The sequence below is a fragment of the Rhinopithecus bieti genome, unplaced genomic scaffold (genome assembly GCF_001698545.2).
Source record: "Rhinopithecus bieti isolate Rb0 unplaced genomic scaffold, ASM169854v2 scaffold_1014, whole genome shotgun sequence".
Taxonomy (NCBI): Eukaryota; Metazoa; Chordata; class Mammalia; order Primates; family Cercopithecidae; genus Rhinopithecus; species Rhinopithecus bieti.
In genome coordinates, this window is record NW_016803499.1 from 3,832,234 (window position 1) to 3,858,827 (window position 26,594).

Consider the following 26,594-nt stretch of genomic DNA (forward strand, 5'->3'; position numbering starts at 1 on the left):
TTAGAGTCACACAGCTGCAGAATTGCATGGAATTAGAGGGCACACAGCTGCAGAATTGCATGGGATTAGAGGCACACAGCTGCAGAATTGCATGGGATTAGAGGCACACAGCTGCAGAATTGCATGGAATTAGAGGCCACACAGCTGCAGAATTGCATGGGATTAGAGCCACACAGCTGCAGAATTGCATGGGATTAGAGCCACACAGCTGCAGAATTGCATGGGATTAGAGCCACACAGCTGCAGAATTGCATGGGATTAGAAGTGCACAGCTGCAGAATTGCATGGGATTAGAAGTGCACAGCTGCAGAATTGCATGGGATTAGAGGCACACAGCTGCAGAATTGCATGGGATTAGAGGCACACAGCTGCAGAACTGCTTTACACCCCCGACATCTGGTGTCAGCAGTGGTGGTGTAGGTGGAAGTAGGGAAGACACTTTGATTTTTCCTATCCTCATTAGCCAGGGAGGTCAGCACCCCCTCATTTTACTAGAGAAGTGGGGATGTTAATCAAGTGGTCTGCCCTTCTCAAGTTCAAGGTGTCTGAGACACTGGCACCCCTCCTGGCCCCTGTATATATTTGCTCCTGAGACGCTGGCACCCCTCCTGGCACCTGTATATATTTGCTCCATGTTTTGATTGTCCTGTCACTGCCAGCATCACTAGGCATGACCACTGTGTTCCAGAGCATGGTGGCAGTTTGTGAGTGACAGAGTGGCAGCCAGTGGCCTAGTGTCCCGCAGGCAGAACAGACTGTTTGTTTCTCTATGACAAGTATGCGGCATTGCCACCAAATGGTGGTGTCAAATGATGCCCAAATGGCTCACCAAAAGCTGAGTGACAGTTGCCACAACAACAACAAAAAAAAAAGGCAGGGAGAAAACATAGGTTCAGAATTTCTTGGAAATGTTTGAAATGCATGTGATAGAACTCTAGGTAGGAAATTGGCTTGTTAGATACAGTAACTTAGCATGCATGCAACTAGAGTAAACAGTTTGACCTACCAACCCACCGACCCATCTGTTTATTTTACTTTTTTTTTTTTTTTTTGAGACAAGGTCTCACTCTGGCCAAGCTAGAGTGCAGTGGCATGATCACCGCTTCCGCAGCTTCGACCTCCTGGGCTCAAGGGATCCTCTCACCCCAGCCTCTTAAGTAACTGGGACTGCAGAGGCACACCACCATGCCTGGCTAATTTTTGTAATTTTTGTAGAGATGGGTTTTCATCCTGCTGCCTAGGCTGGTCTCGAACTGCTGAGTTCAAGCGGTCTGCCTGCCTCGGCTCCCGAAGTGTTGGATTACAGACGTGAGCCCCTGAGGCTGGCCCCCATCTGTTTGTTTTAATAAATATGTAGGACTGAATTTGACTCACAGTTGACTAAGTTACCTTCTGAAGTGGCCAGAAAACTTTTATTGGTAGTTTCCTTCATAGGAAAATTGGGAGGTTCTCACTCAAAATTGGCTTATATGGCCGGGCACGGTGGCTCACGCCTGTAATCCCAGCACTTTGGGATGCCGAGGCGGGCAGATCACAAGGTCAGGAGATCGAGACCATCCTGGCTAACATGGTGAAACCCCATCTCTACTAAAAATACAAAAAAGTAGCTGGGCGTGGTGGCAGGCGCCTGTAGTCCCAGCTACTCGGGAGGCTGAGGCAGGAGAATGGTGTGAACCCGGGAGGTGGAGCTTGCAGTGAGCCGAGATGCGCCACTGCACTCCAGCCTGGGCGACAGAGTGAGACTCTCTCAAAAAAAAAGTTGGCTTATATTTGGGCATATGTTAGGATACATGTTATGTTTAAATAAAAGCAGTAATTTGAATATCAAGGTAACTAGTGATAAGTTTATGGTTATTTATACTGTTAGGTAATAGGGTATTTTAATCTATCCCTTATTGCCATGGGGAGGTTTAAAAAAGCAAAATTTAAGAAAGGAGAAATTGTGCTGACATTTGAACAAAATAAATGGATTATTTTCAAGTAATGTTTTGTTTTTAAGAATAGTAAGGCAGCCCTCATTTTGCGTGGTGGTACTGTAGGACTAGAAAAATGGCCTTTTGGGCCAAAGTGGTGCAAAGTGAGCTTTTTCTTTTGGAGTAAACATGTGCGCACGCGCACGCGCTTACCTGCGAAGCAATCTGAATTGCCAATGGAGAAATGGATTACTTGCGATCTTTAATTTTGTTGTTGTTGTTGTTAAGGTATAAAAATCTCTCTTACTGCAAATTGTAAACATAGAGGAATGACTAGCAGTAGCACATTGATGAAATACACTGTAATTTATAACATTAGCAACATTAGAAACATTGATAGTTAAAGTATATAACCCTTTGACACAGCAGGTTCATTTCTAGGTGGATAGCTTAGAGCAATCTGGTGTCTCCTTTTAATAGTATTTTAAAGTACAATTTTTATCATAAAATGACATTCATAAAAAAACCTTACCTAAGCACATAATTTTAGAAAAATCAATACAGTGTCTCAATTGTAATGTAAAATAAATAAGAGGAAATTAGTTTACAGTAAAATGTTTCGTTGTATAAATGCTTGGGCATGACAATGCTGGAAGACAACAGGCCTGATGTGTGTACTTTCTGATGACCAATGTTTGGCTTTAAGAGAAGATTGTCAGAAGCTACTGCAAAGAAGAATATAGGAACACGAAAGTTCAAGAGGTGACGCTGCTGGATAAAAATGTGTTAGGATAGGTAAAAGTAGACCAGTCATTTATACGTAATAAGAGAAAAGGTAAATAATGAAGTTAGAGATAACATGCCATTCGTATTATAGAGTGTCACCTGGACACAATGAGGAAGTATTATAATCTCACAAAAAAAACCCTAAGCCTTCCTTGTTTCCAGTGAAATGTCAGAATCATTCCCTGGGTCATGACAGACTCGGAGGAGCAACAAGGTACCACAGAAAACATATGCTTCCCACCTCACCCAGCAGATGGCCAGGCACGCACCCAGTCGAGTACATGAAAAGATTTTGGAGATTCCTGTGTGATAGGCAATGGGGAATGGAGAATGGATCTAAAAAAAGGGAAAATTAACATCAAGGTTTAATAACACACCAGGATGGTAAGGCCACAAGGAAACAAGCATTTTATTATGTTGCTGGCCTACTGGGGATAATTTAGCAGTATCTTTTAAATTATAAATTCCCTTTGACCCAGAAATTCTAAGATTTTATCCTTCTGATATACTTTGCACAGGTATAGAATGATGTATGTACAAGGTTATTCGTTGCCATATTATTTGTAATAGCAAAAGATTGGAAGCAGGAACATAAACCTCATCAGTAGGTGAACAGTTAAATTATGATTCATATTCTGTGTATGCCAGGAAGCTGTAAAAAGGGAGGAGGATGTTATGAACTGATATGGAAATATCCTTAACTGAAGAAAAGCAAGGGCGAAGGAATATATTTGCTTATATATGCATTAAAAAAATCTCTAGATAAACAGGAAAGGCACAACTTTATTACCTACTGTGTGGAAGAGTGAACAGGGCTGAAAGGGAGATTTTTCTATATACACCTTTATTACTGATTCGAAAAAAATTTAGTACTTTTCTAAAGGTGTGTGTAAAAAAAAAGAAATAAAAGGTCTGTTAGGCTGGGTGTGATAGCCCCTGTAATCCCAGCACTTTGGGAAGCCATGGCAGGAGGATCCCTTGAGCCAGGAGTTCAAGACCAGCCTGGGCAACACAGACAGACCTTATCTCTACAAAAAATTTTTTTTAAATTAGCTAGGCATGATGGTGTGCACCTGTGGTCCCAGCTATTTAGGAGGCTGAAGTGGGAGGATTGGTTGAGTATGGGTGTTCAGGGCTGCAGTGAGCCATGGTTACAGCACTGCACTCCAGCCTGGGCAACAGAGCAAGACTTTGTCTCTAAAAGCAAATAAAAAAGCTCTGTCCTAAGCCCCTTTACTTTGCTGCTGCTACCACTGTTATTAAACCTTGTTAGGGCCAAAATGTATTTAGAAATACGGGTTATACACTGACCTTAGTGATGGCTTTATTATTTATTTATGTATTTATGTATTTATTTATTTATTTTGAGATGGAGTTTTGCTCCTGTTGTCCAGGCTGCAGTGCAATGGTGCAATCTCAGCTCACCGCAACCTCCGCCTCCTAGATTCAAGCGATTCTCCTGCCTCTGCCTCCTGAGTAGCTGGGATTACAGGCATGTGCTGCCATGCCCGTCTAATTTTGTATTTTTAGTAGAGATGGGGGTTTCTCCAATTTGGTCAGGCTGGTCTCGAACTCCCGACCTCAGGTGATCCGCTTGCCTCAGCCTCCTAAAGTGCTGGGATTACAGGCATTAGCCACTGTGTCTGGTCATTGATGGCTTTCGACTGTCAAGTTCAAACAGGCATTTTCTAATTTCATGCTTTGAAGACAGTTTATGATTCAGTAATTTTTTGGCACGTGCGTAGGTCTATTAGATATTTGAAATTGAAAAATATTTTGTATTCCTGTAAGCATGATCAGTGCCAAAAGTCACATACTTGCTCTGTTGGGAACTTCGAAAAATACTGTATAAACTGGATGTCGTATGTTTGTATTTTGTTATTTTCTAGTGTTTTAAATTTATCCAAAACTCTTTTAAGCGAATATTCTTTTTAAAACATTGATTGCAGAGGCTGGGCACAGTGGCTCACCCCTATAATCCCAGCATTTTGAGAGGTCAAGGTGGGAGGTTCGCTTGAGGCCAGGAGTTCAAGACCAGTCTGGGCAACATAACATCTCTTAAAAAACAAACAAACGACTTGGGCACTGTGGTGCACGCCTGTAGTCCTAGCTACTTGGGAGGCTGATCCTAGGAGTTGGAGGCTGCAGGGAGCTGTGATTGTGCCACTTCACTTCAGCCTGGGTGACAGGGCGAGACTCTCGAAGAGGTAAACAAATGTAAGAATAAAAAGGTGATTGTAGAAGGCTTTCACTTCTATTGGAATCAAGGGTTTCTGCCCTTTATTTATTTTTATTTTATTGGTTTGATTCTGCCCCTCCCCTCAGGCTGAGTTTAAACATGTTAATTAGAATGTTTTTTCTTTGGGTTTTTTTACTAATATATACTTGAATTCCAAAGTATATGAAATATACATTCTCAGTAATATTTCAGGTTGTTTTGAAACATTCATGCTAACATTAAAAAAAATTTTTTTTTTTGAAACGGAGTCTCTCTGTGTTGACCAGGCTGGAGTGCAATGGCGCTATCTCGGCCGACCGCAGCCTACACCTCTCGAGTTCAAGCGATTGTCCTGCCTCAGCCTCCCGAGTAGCTGGGATTATAGGCATGTGCCTCCATGCCCGGCTAATTGGTATTTTTAGTAGAGATGGGGATTTCTCCATGTCGGTCAGGCTGGTCTCGAACTCCTGACCTTAGGTGATCCGCCTGCCTTGACCTCCCAAAGTGCTGAGTTTATAGGCATGAGCCACCATGCCTGGCTGCTAATATTTTTAATTGTCTTGCTTGTTTATTCTATGGAATTGTATGTGTTTAAGTATTGAAACGCTAATAACAACCAGAAATAGTTTGGTTTGCTCTTAGCAGAATGATAAAAGTACAGGAAGCAAAACTTAGAAACTCCCATGAGAAAATCCCAGTTTTGCCAAAAAAATAAGTTTTCCAAAAAAGAGAAAAGAATAAAAAGGAGTGGAACTACCATATGCTACAACATATATGACCTTGAAAATACTATGCCAAGTGAAAGAAGCCAGGTACAAAAGGCCACAGAGTGTATGAATCCATTCCTGTGAAATGACCAGAACAGGCAGATCCACAGACACAGAAAGCAGATTGGTGGGTGCCTAGGGTGGAGTGGGGAGGGAGGGTTGGTGGTGATTACTGATAGCTATGGGGTTTTTTTTTGGGGGCTGACGAAAATGTGCTGTATTAGATAGTGATAATGGTAGCACAACATTGTGAATATGCTAAAAACCACTGAATTGTACTCTTAAAATGGTTGGGATTGAGAATTTTATGTGACTTTTATCTTGACAAAAATTTTAAAACAAGAGCAGTATGGTCATACATTTTTTAAGTGGAAATTCACATCAATATTTCAGTTACTATGAAGTAATGCAGCTCCCTTCAGAGTGAAAACAAAAAACAAGTTAAATTGTCAAGGATAATACAATTTCAGAGCTGACAGACCAGATGGATTATAAATTGTGTTCATTATAAATTGTGTTTATTATAAAGTGGCTGGCAACAATGCCACTGTAGCTGGCGAAGAGACCACATCTTGAATTAAGGTGTCTCACGTTTGGCCTTCAGTGATACTGATTTGACATTTAGAAACGCACAAATGCACCCTCCTTAGTTGCTAAGCCAGAAGTGAAGAGAGAGGCACAGTGAATTTTTAACCTGTTCAGCCATGTGCTTTTTCTTTTTTTTGAGACGGAGTCTCCCGCTGTCGCCAGGCTGGAGTGCCATGAGGTGATCTCGGCACAGTGCAACCTCCGCCTCCCAGGTTCAAGCGATTCTCTTGCCTCAGCCTCCCGAGTAGCTGGGACTACAAGTGTGTGCCACCACGCCCAGTTAATTTTTGTATTTTTACTAGAGACGGGGTTTCACCATGTTGGCCAGAATGGTGTCCATCTCTTGACCTCGTGATCCACCCGCATCAGCCTCCCAACGTTCTGGGATTACAGGCGTGAGCCACCGCACCCGGCCCCTTGTACTTTTAAAGCACTAAGAGCTTTTGGCCAGGCGCGGTGGCTCACACCTGTAATCCCAGCACTTTGGGAGGCCGAGGCAGGTGGATCACGAGGTTAGGAGATCTAGACCATCCTGAGCTAACACGGTGAAACCCCATCTCTACTAAAATACAAGAATTAGACCGGCGAGGGCAATGTGGCGCCCTGGTCACTTCAGCCCGCAGCGCAGACATGAACCACAGGCGAGCGCGAGCATATCAGTGCCGAGAGATCACACACCTAGCACACCAGCCAGGAGTGATCACAGCCGAGCTCACTGTCCTCAAAATAAAATAAATAATAAAATTAAATAAAATAATAATAAAATAAATAAAATATGCACTAAGGGCATTTTCCTCTTTTTCTCTTCCAAATGATAACCACATTCTGTTTTTGTTAAGTTCAAGCTGCGGTTGGTAGTGGTGGGCTCCTTGTCATTTAACAGAGACTGAACAAGTTCTGGAAGACAGGACCAGGTCTGAGGGCCAAGTGCTGTTAGCTGTCCATCCACAAGCCAAGGACCCAGTATCGGGAGAGCAGAGAGGCTGAGGACACACTGGTTCTTAGGGGCGCTCAAGGTTGTTCACCCTTGGAAGCAGTTTGTGAGCAGTGAAGGCAGGAAGGCAGGCCGTGAGCACCCAGGAAGCAGAGACAGAGAATGTAGACATTCTTGGAGGATTTTTATTAGCAAAGGTAAAGGCTTTGGGAGGCCGAGGTGGACGGTTAACCTGAGGTCAGGAGTTCGAGACCAGCCTGACCAACATGGAGAAACCCTGTCTCTACTAAAAATACAAAATTAGCCAAGTGTGGTGGTGCATGTCTGTAATCCCAGGTACTCAGGAGGCTGAGGCAGGAGAATTGCTTAAACTTGGAAGGTGGAGGTTGCGGTGAGCTGAGATTGTACCACTGCACCCCAACCTGGACAGCAAGTGTGAAACTCCATCTCAAAAAAAATTAAAAAGGCAGGTGCAGGGCAGGCTAGAAATCCAGAAGGTTGTCCATAGACTGACGGTGATGGGGGCGTGTGTGATCGTTTTCCACTTCATGTGTCAGAATGCATACGCCTGCTTTCTTCAAACTGTTAACAGTACTGCTGAGAACTAGCTAACAGCTGAGGTATTAAGTAACTTCATTTTAGCCATGTGGCAAAAATCAACCAATGCATCACAAGCCAAGGATTTGCATTTGAGGAGCAGACAGAGAGGAGGTGTTAATGTGGAAGGGGCTGCGGGACATCTGTCTAGCCACTCTCCTGGGTTAGAGGGCTGGTGGCAATACTGCCTTTCAGTTGAATGGCACGTTTGATGGTTTTCTCGTTTGATTGTTACAGTTGTGGACCATGGGTAGAATGTAGCTATCTTTGCACACATTTTGTGGATACATAAACCAAGAGGAATAATAAGTGACATGTTTGAGGTTGGAAGGGTCAGTTCTTTTCAAACATGGAAGGACAGTGAATTAGCTTTTTTTTTTTTTTTTTTTTTGAGACAGGGTTCACCTTGTCACCCAGGCTGAAGTAGAGTGGTGTAGACAGCTCACTGCGGCCTCAACCTCCTGGACTCAAGCAGTCCCCACACCTCAGCCTCCCGAGCAGCAAGGACTACAGGCATGCACACCATGCCTGGCTATTTTCTGTATTTCTTTTTTAGAGATGGGGTTTCACCATGTTGCCCAGGCTGCTCGAAATCCTGGGCTCAAGTGATCCTGCCCGCCTCACCTTCTCAAAGTGCAGGGGTTACAAGCATGAGCCACCACTCCTGGCCTTGAATTACCATTTTGTTTTGTGTTTTGTGTTTTGTTTTGAGACAGGATCTTGCACTATTGCCTAGGCTGGTGTGCAGTAGTGTGATCATGGACTTCCTGGGCTCAAATGAAAGCCTCCCACATCAGCCTCCGAAGTAGATGGGACTGCAGGTGTGCACCACCACAACTGGATCATTTTTGTATTTTTGGTAGGGACCTGGTTTCACCATGTTGTTTGGGTTGGTCTCGAACTCTTGGCTTCAAATGATCCTCCCACCTAAGCCTCCCAAAGTGCTGGGATTACAGGCATGAGCCACCGTGCCTGGCTAGCGAATTAGTATTTAAAAAATAGGTACTTCTGGGTTCCCCCAACAGGAGTGTTGATTCAGCAGGGTGAGGCCCAGGAGTCTGTATTCGAATCAGCTCCATAGGTGGTTACTGTGCAGCCAGTCTGTACTGCCCGTCATGCCCGTGCCACCTCAACACCGTGGAGTCTGCGTGCTTTGCTAACTCGAGAGCCCAGGTGTGCAGTGCATTGTTTTTCCTGATAGGCAGCATTCTGGTTTTGTGAATGGGTGTGCCTTTGGTCCCATTGCCATCGTCTGGACTGCGGACATTGACTGGGTTTCTCCTGGGTGCCCAGAACTTTGCCACATGTCCGGGCTTCTGCTTTTCAGAGTAGAGTGGGGAAGACAGCTGGACATGCAGCTGGGAAGTGAGGAATGCTAGGGCTAGGGGTGGGTGTGACCACCTTGCAAGGGGACCTGTCCATGTCCACGTGGGAAGCGGAGGAGGCCCCTGCAGGAAATGGCCTCAAGCTGTGAACATCAGGTAAGTGGGAGGTGGGGTCAGGGAAAGGCAGCAGATTCAGAGATCAGCGGGAACAGCCGTGGTGTGGAGGGCCAGCAGAGGAACAGACGGCATGTTGAGGGAGCTATAGATTGCTTTGTGACTGATGTGCTGTGAGGCATGAGGTGAGGAGTGAGAAGTAGGAGTCAGAATGGGCAGAGCTGACTTCTGGAGCTGCCACTCTGACCTCTCTTCTGTGTGCTCCTGATAGAGTTTCAAGGACTGGATGAGGCAATCCATGTTAAGTGCTTAGAACAATGTCTGGCAGATAGTGCAACAGAAGTGTGTGTTATGACTTCTCATTTGGGTTAGAAGTTATTAGGGGAGCTTTGGGTTTGACCTTAAGGGCAATGGGAAGTTACTGAAGGGTTTTAAGCAGGAAAGTCACAGAGTCTGATTTGTTTCGGAAAACACAGAGAATGGATCGGAGTGGAGAAAGATTAGAGGCAGGGATGAGTTAGGCAGCTTTTGTAGTAGACTATGGAGACACAGTGGCCTGGATAAAGGAAGCTGGGGTGAGGAGGTAGAGGAGTGGGCAGTTCTAGAACATATGTGTGTGAGGGCGAATTAGGGGTCCTCAGCAAGTGGTTACTGTGGAGGAGGAGGCGATGTGATGTCTCGGTGTCTGACTTGGACAACTGGATGCTGATGTCCACTGAGTGTTGGGAATGGGGGCAGGAAGAAGATGATGAGCTCAGTGGGGAGAAAGGTTTTTGAACCTCCAAGATAACTTGCATGTAATCCCAGCACTTTGGGATGTGGAGGCGGGAGGATCACTTGAGCCCAGGAGTTTGAGGCCAGCCTGGACAACATGACAAAGCCCCATCTCTCCAGAAAATTAGCTGGGCGTGGTGGCGCGTGCCTGTGGTCCCAGATAATTGGGAGACTGAGGCAGGAGAATCACCTGAGCCTAGGAAGTCGAGGTTTCAGTGAGCCGTGATTGCCCCACTGCACTCCAGCCTGGGTGAGAGAGTGAGGCCCCGTCTCAAATAGAAATTTTTAAAAGGGCAGTTGGGCATTTGCCTAGAGTAGGTGATTGAAGCTGTGGACACAGGCTGGATCAGGCGGGCACACTGCATGGGGTGAGCAGCAGACCTGGAATGTGGAACCCCAGGAGCGCTAGCGTTCTGTGACTAGTCAGAGAGGAGACCGGGTGAGGTGAATAGATGGGAGTGAACAGTCAGCGGCTACCCAGTAGGTGAGGACTGGAGCTGGCCTTTGGGTTTAGCAGAGGAGAGGTGGTGAGTGCCATGCAAGCAGCAGGCGCTGGAGACAGTTGCAGTGGTGAGTAAGGGGGCAGGAAACAGAACTGAGGACCGACGGATGCAGTCTGGGGAAATGTTTCTGAACAAGTTACGTGTCCATGTGGACACCGTGTATTCTGATCATGTCCTTGGGTTTAGCATTGTTTAGGAAGACGAAAAGAGAAAGGAGGACTGATCTTCTTTGTTTTTAATGCTAAGCAATACAGACTTAAAAATTAAAACAAAAAAAGTAAATTATCTTACTTCCAACCCTCATTCCCAACCATAGTGGGTAACCAGCATCAGCAGCTTGGTGTGCATCTTTCTATATTTTATCTTATGTATACTTGAAAAATACATAAAAGCGTGTACTCGCTTTTAACCAAGTAGGATCATACGGAAATGTGGTTCTGTACTGTGTTTTTTTAACTCAGTATTTATTTGGTCACTAAATACTAAGTATGGGCATACATTTTTTCAGCATGTATTTCTTAAAGAGAAACTGACAGGGAAAATAAATAAGATATTTTGTTAGTCCGTTCTCACACTGCTATGAAGAAATGCCAAGACTGGGTAATTGATAAAGGAAAGGATTAATTGACTCACCGTTCCACATGGCTGAGGAGGCCTCAGGAAAGTTACAGTCATGGGGGAAGGCAAAGGATAAGCAGGTCCCTCTTTCACCCGGCGGCAGGACGGAATGCATGCGAGCAGGGGAAATGCTAGACTCTTACAAAATCATCAGATCTCGTGAGACTCATTCACTGTCACGAGAACAGCACAGGGGAACCGCCCTCATGATCCAGTTACCTCCACCTGGTCCTGCCCTTGACCCATGGGGATTAGGGGCTGTAATTCAAGGTGAGACTTTGGCTGGGTTCACAGCCATATCAGATACAGTGGAACCTTAAAATGTTTATGTCGTCTGTTACATGCAAATAGTGTCCAGTGATTGAAAAGCCCATGCTACTTCAGTCACAGTGGCTTTGAATTCATGGTTAGAATTCAGTGAGATGATGAGACCAAATTTTCATAAAATTTATAAAAGTGTGAAGTTTGTGGTCTTCTTTTCTAGTGTCCTCCTGTCCTCCTTCTATCACTAGGAGTGGTCCACCCTTCCATCTATCTATGGACTGATGGGCAGATAGATATAGATGTTTATTAGCATACTTTTAATCATGGCACCAGAGTTTCAAAACATGATTTGCTCATTCATTTTAATATATAAACTTCCAGTTTTCTTTATTTCAAATTTGACATGCTTTTAAACCTAGACTGAGGCGAGTAGCTTCTGCTGCCTGGAGATCACAGTGTGAGCTCTGCATGCTGGTTTCTCAGGGCCTTATGTCCATTTATTAGACCTCTCTTCCACTGAGAAGACACAGGCTTGCCTCCTGTGAAGTTCTTTTTTTCTGGGTTTTTTTGTGTGTGTGTGTGGTAAAATACATGTAAGGTAAAAGTTACATCTTAACCATTTTTAAGCGCCCAGTTCATGGCATTAAGTATAATCACATTGTTGTGCAACCATTACCACCATGCATTTCCAGAACTTTCTTATCTTCCCAAACTGAAACTCCTTCCCCATTAAACACCAACTCCCTGTCTCACCCTCCCCACCCAGCGCTGTCCAAACACCTACCATTCTGTTTTCTGTCTCTCTGAGTTTGACTGCTCTAGAGACCTCATATAAGTGGAATCCTACAGTATTCTCCCTTTTTGTGACTGGCTTATTTCACTCAGCCCAGCATCCGCAGGGTTCACCCATATTGTATTATGTGTCAGAATTTCCTTCCTTTTTAAAAAAATTTTACGTATTTATTTATTTTTGAGACGGAGTTTCGCTCTCGTTGCCCAGGCTGGAGTGCAATGGTGCAATCTTGGCTCACTGCAGCCTCTACCTCCCAGGTTCAAGTGATTCTCATGCCTCGGCCTCCCAACTAGCTGGGATTAAGGCATGCACCACCATGCCTGGCTAATTTTTGTATTTTTAGTAGAGACGAGGTTTTGCCATTTTGGCCAGGCTGGTCTTGAACTCCTTGCCTCAAGTAATCTGCCTGTCTTGGCCTCCCAATGTGCTGGGATTGCGGGCATGAGCCACTGTGTGCCACTGTGCCCTGCCAATTTCCCTTCCTTTTTATGGCTGAATAATATTCCACTGAGTGAAGTTTTATTTCATTTTCAGCAAAGGGTTAGTGAAATAATGAAAAGTAATTAAAAAGCAAAGCAGAGCTATTGAAGAAGATTATAGAGAATAAGAGATGTGGAATTGTAACATGTTATGGCCAAGTAAAGAAAACGGGAAGAGGAAAGGGTAAGGGGCAGGGCCCAGGCACCCCTGTGAGGGTAGGGACCATGAGCCTCTGCTACCCCTTTCCCACTGGTGATGGGGGCTACTTTGAGCCATTGGAATGACAGGAAGAGAAAAGGTGGATCGCTTTTGGCAATAAATGTCACATCTGATCCATAGGGCTTAACTTGAAATTGACCTGATTGTGGTTTTTGAGTAATAATGTCTGGTCTATATAATATGAACCTATTATCCAGATCTAAACCTTTTGTCCAGAAATGATAAACATCAGCATTATCAGGCGTTATGTGAAACTAAGTTCTTTAACTGATTTTAGTGTTATTTTCTGTCTTCTCAATCCTAGATAATGTCAGATAGAAATACGTATTTGCGTTCTTCAGACTTATATTTTAAATGAAAATATTCCAGTAATTATTGCATCTATTCTGTTTCAGAAAATACTTGACACTTGAGTTATTAAATAGAATGTCACTTTAAACTAGTGGTATATTTGACGTAAACTTAACTTTTATTTTCCTAAATAGGAAAAAATGTACACTGTCAATTAGATTCCTGTGATGTAATAAGGTAGATCATTTATTGCACATATTTGGGGTTCCTACCTTTTTTTTCTGCAATAATAATACAAGCAGTGCATATAGGAACATGCTTTTGAGATCTTAAACTTTGGAATTTCCTGTCTAATGTTTACCTAAACTCCTAAGTTTAAATTTGCTTTGATATATTTTCAGTTGTAGGATTCTTCTGAGCAGAGAGAAAGATTTTTTCTTTGAGTAGAAGAATCATCAACATCTATAAATTTGTTTTCTACTGTAGCCACAGTAGTATACCATAGAATAGTTTTGGTAGTTGAATATATTGGGAATACTTACATTTAACCAAAATAATAGGAATTATCTGTATTCTCTTTGGTTTTAGAGGCAAATCTAAAATCTGGAAATTGAATGAGGATAGTTTGGGGCTCTTAGGAAAACCTTAGGGAAACTGTATGAAAGAGAAAAAGGCTTGCTGCTGGTGCTGGAAGAGTGACAGCATGCTGGGGGGTGCAGGAGTGAAGGTGGGGCCAGGTGGGAGCCTTCCTGTTTCTGGAGAGTTGGTCTGTGCGGGATGTGCAGTAGTAACTCAGGCTGCATGGTTTTTGCACCATCTGAGTTGTGAAGTGCTCTTCCTCCACTTCCAGGTCCTCCTGGTTATGAGGACTTAGGCTCTGACTAGGTCTTTCATTTAAAGGTGACGAAATTTGTTCATAATAGACTTTAAAAATAAAACACCGATATTCCACCTTCCTGGGACTGACAGTTCTGGGACCCTGCCACCTTGTCAGGATCCTGCATCTCCTCTTCTGGTCCATTATTACCCTCCCAGCCCTGCCAGCCTTTCAGCTCCCTTGCCTCTTCTTCATTGCACTTACCTGGCAGAAAGCACCCCATTCGGTCCGTTCTCCATGCCCATTCACCTCCACTGACCCGCAGAGGCCCTGAGTGCCGCCAGCATCCCTATTAGCGCATCCCGCCCTCTTTCTTCTACCCATTCTCTCCTCTAGATGCCATTTCATACCTTCTCCCCTCCTGTCTTCCCCAAATGCAGATGCAGAATGATGACATTGTGTTTGTTTTTTCTCTGTGAAATTGGAAGAGATCAGAAAAGAACTTCCACCAACTCCCACCACATCTCTGGATCTGCACCCCATGTAGTCTGCCCTCTTTCCCTTTACTGCGGGTGATCTGTGTGCCCCAGCAAATGTCAGCCTCTCCTCTTAGTCGCTTGACTTACCTGCTTTCAGCTGGAGTCTTATCAGTTCCCGCCTCCTTTCTGGATTCTTGCCCTCACTATGCAGATGTCTGTCTCATCCTGCAAAGGTCTTCCTTGACCTCAAATCTTCTCCAGCCACTGCACTGTTTTCCTTCCCCTTTACTGCAGAGTTCCTTGGAAGAATTTTCTGTACTCCCTGCTTTACTTCCACTCTTCCCATTCTCTTTGAACTCAGTCTAGTGAGAGTTTTGACTCGCCACTGCAGCATGCTGCAGCTGTCACAGTCACCATTGATCTCCTTCCAGCAAGTCCAACCAGCGAGCATCAGCCGGCTCATTTGATCCACCAGCATCATTGAATACAGTTAATCATCCTCTTGGAAATAAGGATCTTCAAAGATCTTGAAGGATTTCCTGGTTTTCCTCCTTCTCTCTGATTGCTCCTACCCTCTTTTGCTGATGCCCCTCAATGAGACTGTGGGGGCTTGATCCCCATCTCTTCTCATCGTCCACCCAGGGCCTCACTGACTTGCATGGAACAAAATGGTTATCCCCATTTGCAGTCTCTGCAGCACACCCAAGAACTTCAGAATGTGAATTGCACTCGATTGTCTAATAAGCATCTCAAATTTAGCACGTCCAAACCCAAACTTTGACATCTTCCCTTCGAAACATACTCTTCCCGTAGGCACTCTGTTCTCAGGAACCAATGACTCCATCATTCACTTGCTCCCTCAAGAATCCGTGGAGGCATCCTTGGGCCTTTCTTTCTCTGTGATCTTTGACCTGTCAGGAACTCCTGCTGGCTCTGCGGTGAAGAGGTCCAGGGTCCCTGCTTCTCACCACCTGCGGTGCGCCCACCCTGGTCTACTGCGTAATTGCAGTCATTTCTTACCCATCTCCGCGCTTCTGGCCTCGCCTTCTCACAGGCTGTTCTGAACACGGAATCCAGGGGAATCCTTTGAAAACTGGTGAAGGGCACAGCTCATGAGAATTCTTACTTAGGCTCCTTCTTTTCTCTAATACTGATCTTAGTTCAGACCCTCATTTTTCCCTGGGATTATTGCAGTGAATTCACCCAGTGACCTTTCATTGCTCCAACAAACCCATTTCGAGCACATCCCTTATGCTAATGACTGACTGAGACTTTACCAGTTTTGCCCCATTTTCTGTTCAGCGTTCTCAAAGTCTGTAGATAAGGCAATTTCTGTAGCCTTCAACATGAAATCCAGGTTCCGTGCTGTGTGCTGTGGTCTCTGAAGGGCTGCCCACTTCTGACCTCACCTGCTTCCTCCATGCATGCTGCCCGTGCCCCAGCCCTGCTGAAGCCCTCGCTTATCAGATACCTTCCTGCTTTTGTGAAAGAGGCTCTCATTGGCTCTACAGCTTGTTCAGAATTCAGCTCAATTCAAGTGCTATGTCCTTCAGCAAACCTTCCGAGAAGCACTCCCACTTCCCATCATGGATGGCTTCTGTTCAGATCCTGCAGTATCCTGGGCACTTCTCACCCAGAGCACTTGCTGCTCTGAGGTTCCTGCCAGCTTATCTGTTCTTTAAAGCATCCTGAGGAGTGGACAGGCCTTGTTTCTCTGTTGCTGCAGCGGCCAGCCTGGACGAGATATGCACTCTTTCTTGAATGAACTGTAACGTCCGATCGAGGTGGAAGCACTCACTTGTGCTTTGATGCATCTCCCCTCCAAACACAGCAGTGAAAAGGTATAGTTTAAGTAGAGAAATAAACCCAAAAGCATAGCCAGTCCCCGAAGCAAGAGAAATACCCTTCAGTACATAAACAGACTAGAAACCTAGCATGGTCAGCACGAATTGACTAGATTTCACTGGCCACTGAGCTGCAAGCTCCAAGCAGGCAGTGTCAGTAGGAACCTAGGGTTTTTACAGGGGTAAGGGTAACAGGGACTAAAGTGTTCAATGGAATTAGAACTAGATGTAGCTTTTTTTTTTTTTTTTTTTTGAGACAGGGTCTCGTCACCCGGGCTGGAGTACAGTGGTATGATCACAGCTCACTGCAGCGTCAACCTGCTGGGCTCAAGCAGTCCTCCTGTCTCAGCCTCTGAGTAGCCGGGTCTATGCTATTGGGTCTACGCATGGTGTGTGCTATTTTTTTATGTTTTGTAGAGATGGGGTCTCACTATGTTGCCCAAGCTGGTCTTGAACTCCTGGGCTCAAGCAGTCCTCCAACCTTGGCTTCCCAAAGTGCTGAGATTACAGGCAAGAGCCACCATGCCTGGCCTTAGATAGTTTTTGAAGCTGGAGTTAGATAAGGTTTCCCCATCTAAGGCAATTCTCTGCTATAGAGATTGAGGCTGTATTGGCAGTTGTGGTCCTAGGAAGGTAGAGCACAAGGCCTGGGATGAGCCCTGCTATTCCATGATTCTCTGCCAGGGTCTGCACTGTCAGTTGACATAACCACGTGACAGAATCCTGCATCACCATGGAAAACCTAGTTCTGGACTGAGGCCTTGGAAGGCTTGGAGGGCAACCACAGAACACTAGTGCTATGGGCTGAATACTTTTGTGTCCCCCGCTCTGCCAAAGTCACGTGCTCAAATCCCACTCTCTAGTTTCACTGTATTAGAAGGTAGAGCCCTTGGGAGGGATTAGGTCATGAGGGTGGACTCCTTGTGAATGGAATAATGTGCTTAGAAGAGACCCCATAGAGATCCCTGGTCCCTTCTGTCATGTGAGGTCACAGAAGCTGGCAGTTGGGCCCTCACCAGACACCGAATCTGCTGATGCCTTGCTCTTGAACTTCCAGCCTTGAGAACTGTGAAAAATGAATTTCTATTGTTTTAAGCCACTCAGGTAATGGGAGTTTGTTATAGTAGCCTGAATGGACTGAGCCCCTAGACAGGGAGGAGAACGCCAGCAACAGAAAACCTTCTGTCACGATGAGCCCGAAACCCAACATCAAACTTTCTACCACGATGAGCCTGAGACCCCAATTCCTCTATACTCTAATACACATCCTCACAGAGTTGATGCCTTACAGAGCTGTGCATTTACTGCATCGGAAATTTAAGGACAGACAGTCTGGCAAAAACTGTCAAAATAAGGATGTTTAAGGTGCTTAAAAACATAAATTAGCATCCATGAAAACAAGAAATTTTCCAAAAGGAAACAAGAGCAAGATGTGACCCAAAAATAAAGGAAGGAAAAAAAGAAAGAAGAACTTGAAATCTAGTAAATGAAAAGGATATTAGCCAGGATGATAGACTCTGTACTGGATATAGTCAAAGATAAAATTAGTGGAGTGGCAGTTACTTCACAGAATTTACCTAGACAACAGGGACAAGGTGGAGGGGCACAATGATAAAATTCAAGGTCCTGTGTTCAGGCAAGCCTGGAGGCAACTCTTTACTTTGACTTGACAGTTATGTGCCATAATAATGGCTATTTTTTTTTTATTTTTTTTATTTTTTGAGACGGAGTCTCGCTCTGTCGCCCAGGCTGGAGTGCAGTGGCCGGATCTCAGCTCACTGCAAGCTCCACCTCCCAGGTTTACACCATTCTCCTGCCTCAGACTCCCGAGTAGCTGGGACTACAGGCGCCTGCCACCTCGCCCGGCTAGTTTTTTGTATTTTTTTAGTAGAGACGGGGTTTCACCATGTTAGCCAGGATGGTCTCGATCTCCTGACCTCGTGATCCACCCGCCTCAGCCTCCCAAAGTGCTGGGATTACAGGCTTGAGCCACCGCACCCAGCCAATAATGGCTATTTATTTATTTATTTATTTATTTTTGAGACGGAGTTTTGCAGTTGTTGCCCAGGCTGGAGTGCAATGGTACGATCTCGGCCCACCAGAACCTCTGTCTCCTGGGTTCAAGCGATTCTCCTGTCTCAGCGTCCTGAGTAGCTGGGATTACAGGCATGCACTACCACTTCCATCTAATTTTGTATTTTTAGTAGAGACGGGATTTTTCTGTGTTGGTCAAACTGGTCTCGAACTTCCAACCTCAGGTGATCTGCCCACCTCAGCCTCCCAAAGTGTTGGAATTACAGGCTTGAGCCACCGTGCCTGGCCTGATAATGGCTTTTTAACTGAAGCTAGTTTGAGTCTGTTTGCTTTTTGCCTGCAAGAGAAATAATCTTTTCTCATATATAAACCCCTTCATAAGATGACAGTGTTTCATTAAAGTTAGGCATTAGATGATCTGACAGTCAGCTAGAGTTAATTACCAGAGAAGATGTAAATCAGGGCATTTGATATGATTAATATTGGCACATAAAAAAGAAATCTCTGAAACTTAAGACAAGGAAAACAAACTTGATGGGAGGACGTGGACAGGAGACCGGTTTGCTCAGCGGCCTATCTCCACCCTCCTCCCGCACGCTGCCCAGCTGAGGAGCCCACTTCCAGGAGACCCGTCTGCTCAGCCGCCTCTCCCCACCCTCCTCCCTCATGCTGCCAAGCCCAGGAGCCCGCTTCTGAATGCTCCGTTCGATCTCTGAAGAGGTTTCAACACTTGACAGGATCCTTATCAGGTTTTAAGACACATTTGGGTGATCTTTATTAGTATTGTTGAAATTTCTTTGTGTTTGCAAGTATGCATTAAAATACTGAATTGGAGGCCGGGCGCGGTGGCTCAAGCCTGTAATCCCAGCACTTTGGGAGGCCGAGACGGGCAGATCACAAGGTCGGGAGATCGAGACCATCCTGGCTAACACGGTGAAACCCCGTCTCTACTAAAAAATACAAAAAACTAGCCAAGCGACGTGGCGGGCGCCTGTAGTCCCAGCTACTCGGGAGGCTGAGGCAGGAGAATGGCGTAAACCCAGGAGGCGGGGCTTGCAGTGAGCTGAGATCTGGCCATTGCACTCCAGCCTGGGCGGCAGAGCGAGACTCCGTCTCAAAAAAAAAAGAAAAAAATAAAATGAAATAAAATAAAATACTGAATTGGGCCGGGCGCAGTGGCTCGCGCTTGTAACCCCAGCACTTTGGGAGGCCGAGGTGGACGGATCATGAGGTCAGGAGATCGAGACCATCCTGGCTAACACGGTGAAACCCCATCTCTACTAAAAATACAAAAAATTAGCTGGGCCTGGTGGCAGGCGCCTGTAGTCCCAGCTACTCAGGAGGCTGAGGCAGGAGAATGGCGTGAATTTGGGAGGCGGAGCTTGCAGTGAGCCAAGATTGCACCCTTGCACTCCAGCCTGGAAGACAGAGCGAGACTCCGTCTCAAAAAAAAAAAAAAAAAACTGAATTGAAGAGCTATTCATGTTCTTTAGCTAATTTTATGCTCTTAGGAGCAGCCTTGTCTCCAAAACTCACAGTGTAATATATTTATAATATCTATATATATATTTAATTGCAACGAAATATACTAACGTAAAACTTGCCAGCTTAACCAGTTCAGTGAATGCTAGATTCATGTAGTGAAATGTGCTTGTGTCCCCTCCCCACCCCTGCCGTGTTCAGCCTCTGCTGTTACTCCCCTGCCAGGCGCAGCTTTGGGTGTGTCCACAGTCACCCTGCTGCTCTCTTCCACTCTCTCTGACCACACTCAGTTTTGAGTCCCACAAATGTTTCTGTTGTCTTCAGCAACGCCCTGGGATAATTAGGAACCAATTCAGTGAAATTGTGGCTAATTCTAAAAACAGTTTCTGAAGTCATTTTAGGAGATTTGTTCCCACCCTGGTGGGCTCCTGCAGCAAGAATTCTCCAGCTCTCCCTGCAGACTACCCAGCCACAGTCCAGGCTGTGTCTCCACTAAACCCACACCTCCAGTTGCCTTCACTAGGACCTCCACTGCTCTTGGGTTTAAAGAGTGCCCTTAGGTTTAAACGTCACCAAACTTGTTTCTCCCTGAATGACGCCCCTGGTCTTATGGTAGCAGCCAGGGCCCTCTCAGCTTGCCACTCCAGCCCTGCAACCACCGCCTCCCAGAGCCGGGGCACAGCTGATCAGGACCCCTGGTATTCTCAGCCTGCCATACTCAGAGTTGAGCCTCCATTCCAGAGTGGAGGCTGGACAGAGGTAGGAAGGCCCCCGCCCATGACTGCACTAGTCAGGATGTGGCATCAGCAGCACGTAGCTGGGGCGGGGTGGAGCAGGGGAGAGGGCACTGCGTCAGCAGCAGTCTGGAATGGAGTTGCTGCCTCACTGGCCTGGAAAAGGGAGGCAGGGAGCAGTCTTGGTTCAAATGCAACAGACTGGCCTTTCTTACTGAATTTTCAGTTGTTTGCTGTGAACCCTTAGAATGATCTCCAGCGTCTTTGTTTTTTTGTTTGTTTTTTTTTTTTGAGACGGAGTCTCCCTCTGTCGCCCAGGCTGGAGTGCAGTGGCCGGATCTCAGCTCACTGCAAGCTCTGCCGCCTGGGTTTACGCCATTCTCCTGCCTCAGCCTCCTGAGTAGCTGGGACTACAGGCGTCCACCACCTCGCCCTGCTAGTTTTTTGTATTTTTTAGTAGAGACGGGGTTTCACCGTGTTAGCCAGGATGGTCTCGATCTCCTGACCTCATGATCCACCCGTCTCGGCCTCCCAAAGTGCTGGGATTACAGGCTTGAGCCACCGCGCCCGGCCTCAAGCGTCTTTGAATAGTTGTTTTCTTACAGGGTTCACCTGTTTTCCTTGGGAGCAAGCGGGTCAGTGGAGTTTCTTGTGCTGTCATGCTGGAAGTTGATTACCCACAGTAGGGATTCTTGCAGAAGAAATATTACTTTAGAAGAGAGGCTGGGCACGGTGGCTCAAGCCTGTGGTCTCAGCTACTTGGGAGGCCGAGGCAGGAGGATCACTTGAGCTCGGGAGTTCAAAGCTGCAGTGAGCCGTGGTCACACCATGCACTCTAGCCTGGTGACACAGTGAGGCCCTGTCTCAGAAAGAAAAAGGAAGATAAGGAGGCTAGGACAGGGGTGGTAGCCTTCTAGGCCTTCTCTCCTCTCTCCAGCAACTCTAGACCACATATCTGTGAGTCATTTAAAAATGTCTTCATTTAGTTTACGTCAGGATCCTGTTCAGGAAAATGTGTTGGACTTCTCTGGCTGCTGAGAAGGTGGACTTGGATTCCCCTTCTTTGCCTGCCGTCCTTGTGCCAGGGCCTAGGGATGGAGGAAAGTCAGATGGTCTGTCAGTGTTGTGATTTGTTAGGGAGTCTGTGGTCTTAGGCCAGTCCATTGACGCCCTCTTTCTCTGGAGGATCACAGAGATCCCTTTCCCATAACTTGCAATGAGATTGCCTTTGTGCGAGGACGGTGAAGCCTTGATGAAAGGCTTTCTTCAAAGGGTCTTTCTTATTTATTTAATTTTGTTTTGTGATTTTCTAGGAGTTTGCGGCACTTACTAAGGAACTCAATGTATGCAGGGAACAGCTTCTTGAAAGGGAAGAAGAAATTGCTGAACTGAAAGCAGAAAGGAATAACACCAGGGTGAGTGTGACCTTTCTGTTCACCGCCTGCCCCTGGAGCCACTGTCAGGAGGAGGGGTGCTGTCTCAAAACAAAAGGATGACCCACTCTGTCTGGCCTGAAACACTTTTCATACCTTTTCCCACTGAGCAGACTGTGATTAGTCAGCATGATCACACATTAATGGCTTGAAATTTGTGATGAGAATTTATGATATTTTAATACAATTGAGAGGAATTTGTCTTTCTGCTGAATTGAAGGGACTTCATTTTAGCATGAGACTGTAAAGGAATTATTTGCCCCAGATTCAATCATGAAATTAAAAGTGCTCTTTAACGAGTCTTTATTTTGGCCTTTTATTTCAGCTGCTGTTGGAGCATTTGGAATGCCTCGTCTCCAGGCATGAGCGGTCTCTTAGGATGACCGTGGTGAAGAGACAAGCGCAGTCTCCAGCAGGCGTGTCCAGCGAAGTGGAAGTGCTGAAAGCACTGAAGTCCTTATTTGAACACCACAAAGCTCTGGATGAAAAGGTGCCATCAGCCACATAAGTCTTGGTTTGTGCACATACCGTGTATTAGGCCAGCTTCGCAAGTGTTGGTGTAACTTTTATTTTTTGAAGCTTCTTGAACTCTTGGAAATAATTTCTCTAAGAAGACAGGGTTTTGTAGGTTTAAAAAGTACTAATTGGCATAAATGTCTTAAAATTACTAATATATATTGATTTGCTGTTACAGATTGGGTAGTATTAGGTTGTTGCAAAAGTAATTGTGGGCTTTGCTATTACTTTTAATGGCAAACCCTGCAATTACTTTTGCAGCAACCTAGTATTTCAGGGGAAGATTTGTTTTTCTCAAACTTAATTTAGAGCCATTAACAAGTTTTCGTGACAATAAGATCAAAGACAGACATTAATGGTATTTTATTATATTACACTAATATATACATTAAGTGTTTATATTACACTTAACCATGTATTAAGAATAAAATAAACAGTATACACACATACACACCAACTCAACCCCTTTTGTTTCCAGGTGAGAGAGCGATTGCGAGTAGCACTTGAAAGATGTAGTTTGTTAGAAGAGGAATTAGGCGCTACACACAAAGAGGTAAGCTTGAGACTTCTTCATCAGTCGAACTGGGAGGTTTTTATTTGTATCCTTTAATTATTAAAAGAAGCATAAGGCCAGGCGCAGTGGCTCACGCCTGTCAACCCAGCACTTTGGGAGGCCAAGGCAGGTGGATCACCTGATGGCAGAAGTTCGAGACCAGCCTGACCAACATGGTAAAACCCCATCTCTACTAAAAATACAAAAATTAGCCGGGAGTGGTGGCATGTTCCTTTAGTCCCAGCTACTCGGGAGGCTGAGACATGAGAATCGCTTAAGCCCAGGAAGTGGAGGTTGCAGTGAGCTGAGATTGCGCCACTGCACTCCAGCCTGGGCAACAGAGCGAGACTCTTGTCTCAAAAAAAAAAAAAGTAAAAGAAGTATAAGGACTGTAGTTGTGCATATCACATGTTATTCATCTTCCTGACTGAGGACCGACCTATCTGGGTCTTTTTAAGGACTAGAAAACCATGGTTACCTAAGGACTCATTTGGCCAGTGGATAATAAATTCCGTCTTTAATGATCTGGTTATTTTCGGATTGGATAGCATTGCCATATGCTTTCTCTTTTATACTATATTAAGCAGTTTATAGTTGTGTTTTTCCAAAAGGAGTTTTGCTCTCTGTATTTATTTCTCTTACATAAGGTATTTTACACTCATATTCAATTTTTTGGTTTCAGCTAATGATTCTTAAAGAGCAGAATAGTCAGAAAAAAACACTAACAGATGGAGTGCTGGACATAAACCATGAACAAGAAAATACACCAAGCACGAATGGAAAGGCAAGTCTGTAGGCTTTCTCTTCATTCTGTTTGATTTCATTTGTCCACACCATGTGTCAGGTTATGTGGAAAATGGTTGCTAAAGTGCCGGCTTAGAGCTGAAGTGGTCATGAAGATTGTGTAATCTGACAGATTGCATAAGTCAGTTTTGATTTTAGCTGTTTCCTGGAAGTATTTTTATTTTATAGCTCACCAAACAAGGGTATTTAGGGTTGTTTTTTTTTTTTTCTCCCCTATCAGAGATCTTCTGATGGTTCTTTAAGCCATGAGGAAGACCTTGCTAAAGTAATTGAGCTCCAAGAAATCATAAGTAAGCAGTCAAGGGAACAGAGCCAAATGAAAGAACGCCTGGCTTCCCTCTCCAGTCACGTGACAGAGCTGGAAGAGGATCTGGACACTGCTAGAAAAGATCTCATCAAATCTGAAGAAATGAACACAAAATTGCAAGGAGATGTCCGTGAAGTGAGCAATAACAAAAATTACAGGCTTGTCATGAAGTTGAATGTTTGGGATGTTTTAGTTAAATGATTTTTTTTCTCCTTTTGTCCCTTGCTCTCCCAATTACTTTCAACCTTTGGATTATTATATAAGTTATATTGAAAGAGTGCTGTGAAACTGCGATAAGATACCTCTCCATTTTTGTTGTGAAATTTCCTGTCCCTGAGCGCTTCAAAGTGGAGGAGAACTAGTCCCACTGACTGATGTGGCCACGGAGTGGACGCCACACCGGCCCCTCCTACCTATGCTGCTGTAATATTCTTTAATGTCCTTGTTTGTAGATTCTTCATCTGTGCAATTTCTAGGCTGTCTTAATTTGTTCTTATGTTCAGATTGCTTTCTGTTGCGCACATGCTTAGCAAGCAGACGTTGATCCTGGCTGTGCTAGTTCGCGTAGGGCAATGTGACGATAGTCTGTTAACTGTGGGAAGGGGCGTTGCTGGCGGTCTTCCCGTTTTCTGACCTGCTCCTTCAAGGAACTCGTGGCATTGGATATTGATGGTCAGACAAGTAATCAAGAGTGGAATTTGCTTCTACGTGGGTCATCAGGATCGTATAGTAAAAACAGGTCGCAGTATACTCATTGCTGACAAATATTTCTGCCATTATAACTATGAGAAGCTATTTGATGATGGAACAGTGAGGCTGAGTGCTTTCTCAAGTGCCCTTCCCATCACTTTCTAACCCGCGCTTTGTCCCTTGTCGGGCACCTCCACCGTGGAACGTCTGCTTTTCAGTTTGATAGTTTGGCGTAATTTCATGTAGGGATTCACCACAGGAAGAGCATTTGCATGTGCTATGTCACCTGCTAGGTTATATTCTTTGGCTATAGCGGGAGATTATGTGGCAGAGATTAACATGCCGAGAATTTTGAAATTCTTATAAGACCTATCACTTTTATTTTTTTATTTTTTGTTTTAACTTTTAAGTTTGGGGTACATGCTTAGGTCTGTTACGTAGGTAAACTTGTGTCCTGGGAGTTTGTTATACAGATTATTTCATCACCCAGGTACCAAGCCTAGTACCCATTCGTTATTTTTCCTGATCCTCTTCTTCCTCCTACCCTCCACCCTTCGATAGGCCCCAGTGTGTGTTGTTCCCCTCTGTGCGTCCCTGTGTTCTCATCATTTAGCTCCCACTTATAAGTGAGAACGTGAGGTATGTTGTTTTTCTGTTCCTGTTTGCTAAAGATAATGGCCTCCAGCTCCATCCATGTCCCTGCAAAGGACATGATCTCATTCTGTTTTATGGCTTCATAGTATTCCATGGTGTATGTGTGCCACATTTTCCTGATCCAGTCCACTATTGATGGGCATTTAGGTTGATTCCATGTCTTTGCTATTGTGAATAGCGCTGCAGTGAACATACACACGCATGTGTCTATATAATAGAACGATTTATATTCCTTTGGGTATATACCCAGTAATGAGATTTCTGGGTTGGTATTTTCATCGTTAGGTCCTTGAGGAATCTCCACACTGTCTTCCACAATGGTTGAACTAATTTACACTCCCACCAACAGTAGGAAAACATTCCTTTCTCTCCACAACCTCACCAGCATCTATTACTGACTTTTCCATAATAGCCTTTCTGTGAGATCCTGTGTCATTGTGGTTTTGATTTGCATTTCTCTAATCAGTGATGTTGAGCTTTTTTCCCCGTCACTTTTAGTAGTCACTTTTAATAGTTATCACTTTGCTAACTTTAGTCATTTTATAAATAGGAAACAACTTGAAAATAGTGAATTCTGGAGGTGGAGGACAGGTATTTCACAAGCAAAAAGTTCTGGTCCTAGCCTTGAGTGTTTGATACTGTGTCGCAATCATCTTGTAGACTTCAGGTAGTTGCGTTCAATTAAATTGAACTTGTACTTCTGTTTCCATTTGTCAGTATGCCTGAATCTTGTAATTGTGTGAGATTTCATCCAACCCTTATCCTAGAAAGTGAGACTTGTATCTTACTACTGTGTCCGTTGAGAGAGGCCACACCCTGTCCTGTGTGAGACCATTTGTAGCATGAGGCAGACATAGACTGCATCTTCTTTGAGGGCACTTTCACCTCCTTGAAAATATTTAGATATTTGAGTGTATATATTTTATAATATTATATAGAAATGGGAAAGCTTGGTCAACTGAGTGGCTAGACATAGTATTAAGAGCGACAAGTCTTTGTTAATTGTATAGGTGAATATTTATGATATTTGAGGTAGTTACATTTTTTTTTTTTTTTTTTTTTT

At 44.6% G+C, this 26,594-nt stretch overlaps 1 protein-coding gene across 5 annotated transcripts in view; it reads left to right on the forward strand.

Moving 5' to 3' along the window:
• PPFIA1 (PPFI scaffold protein A1) overlaps window positions 1–26,594 on the forward strand; it is a 116,274-nt gene that overhangs the window by 33,208 nt on the left and 56,472 nt on the right. For all 5 annotated transcript variants that reach the window (XM_017887105.1, XM_017887108.1, XM_017887113.1 and 2 more), the window contains exons 3-7: window positions 21,888–21,989; window positions 22,333–22,497; window positions 23,002–23,076; window positions 23,759–23,860; window positions 24,101–24,322. In XM_017887105.1, the coding sequence (XP_017742594.1) occupies window positions 21,888–21,989; window positions 22,333–22,497; window positions 23,002–23,076; window positions 23,759–23,860; window positions 24,101–24,322 (666 nt within the window). The remainder of the gene's footprint in view (window positions 1–21,887; window positions 21,990–22,332; window positions 22,498–23,001; window positions 23,077–23,758; window positions 23,861–24,100; window positions 24,323–26,594) is intronic.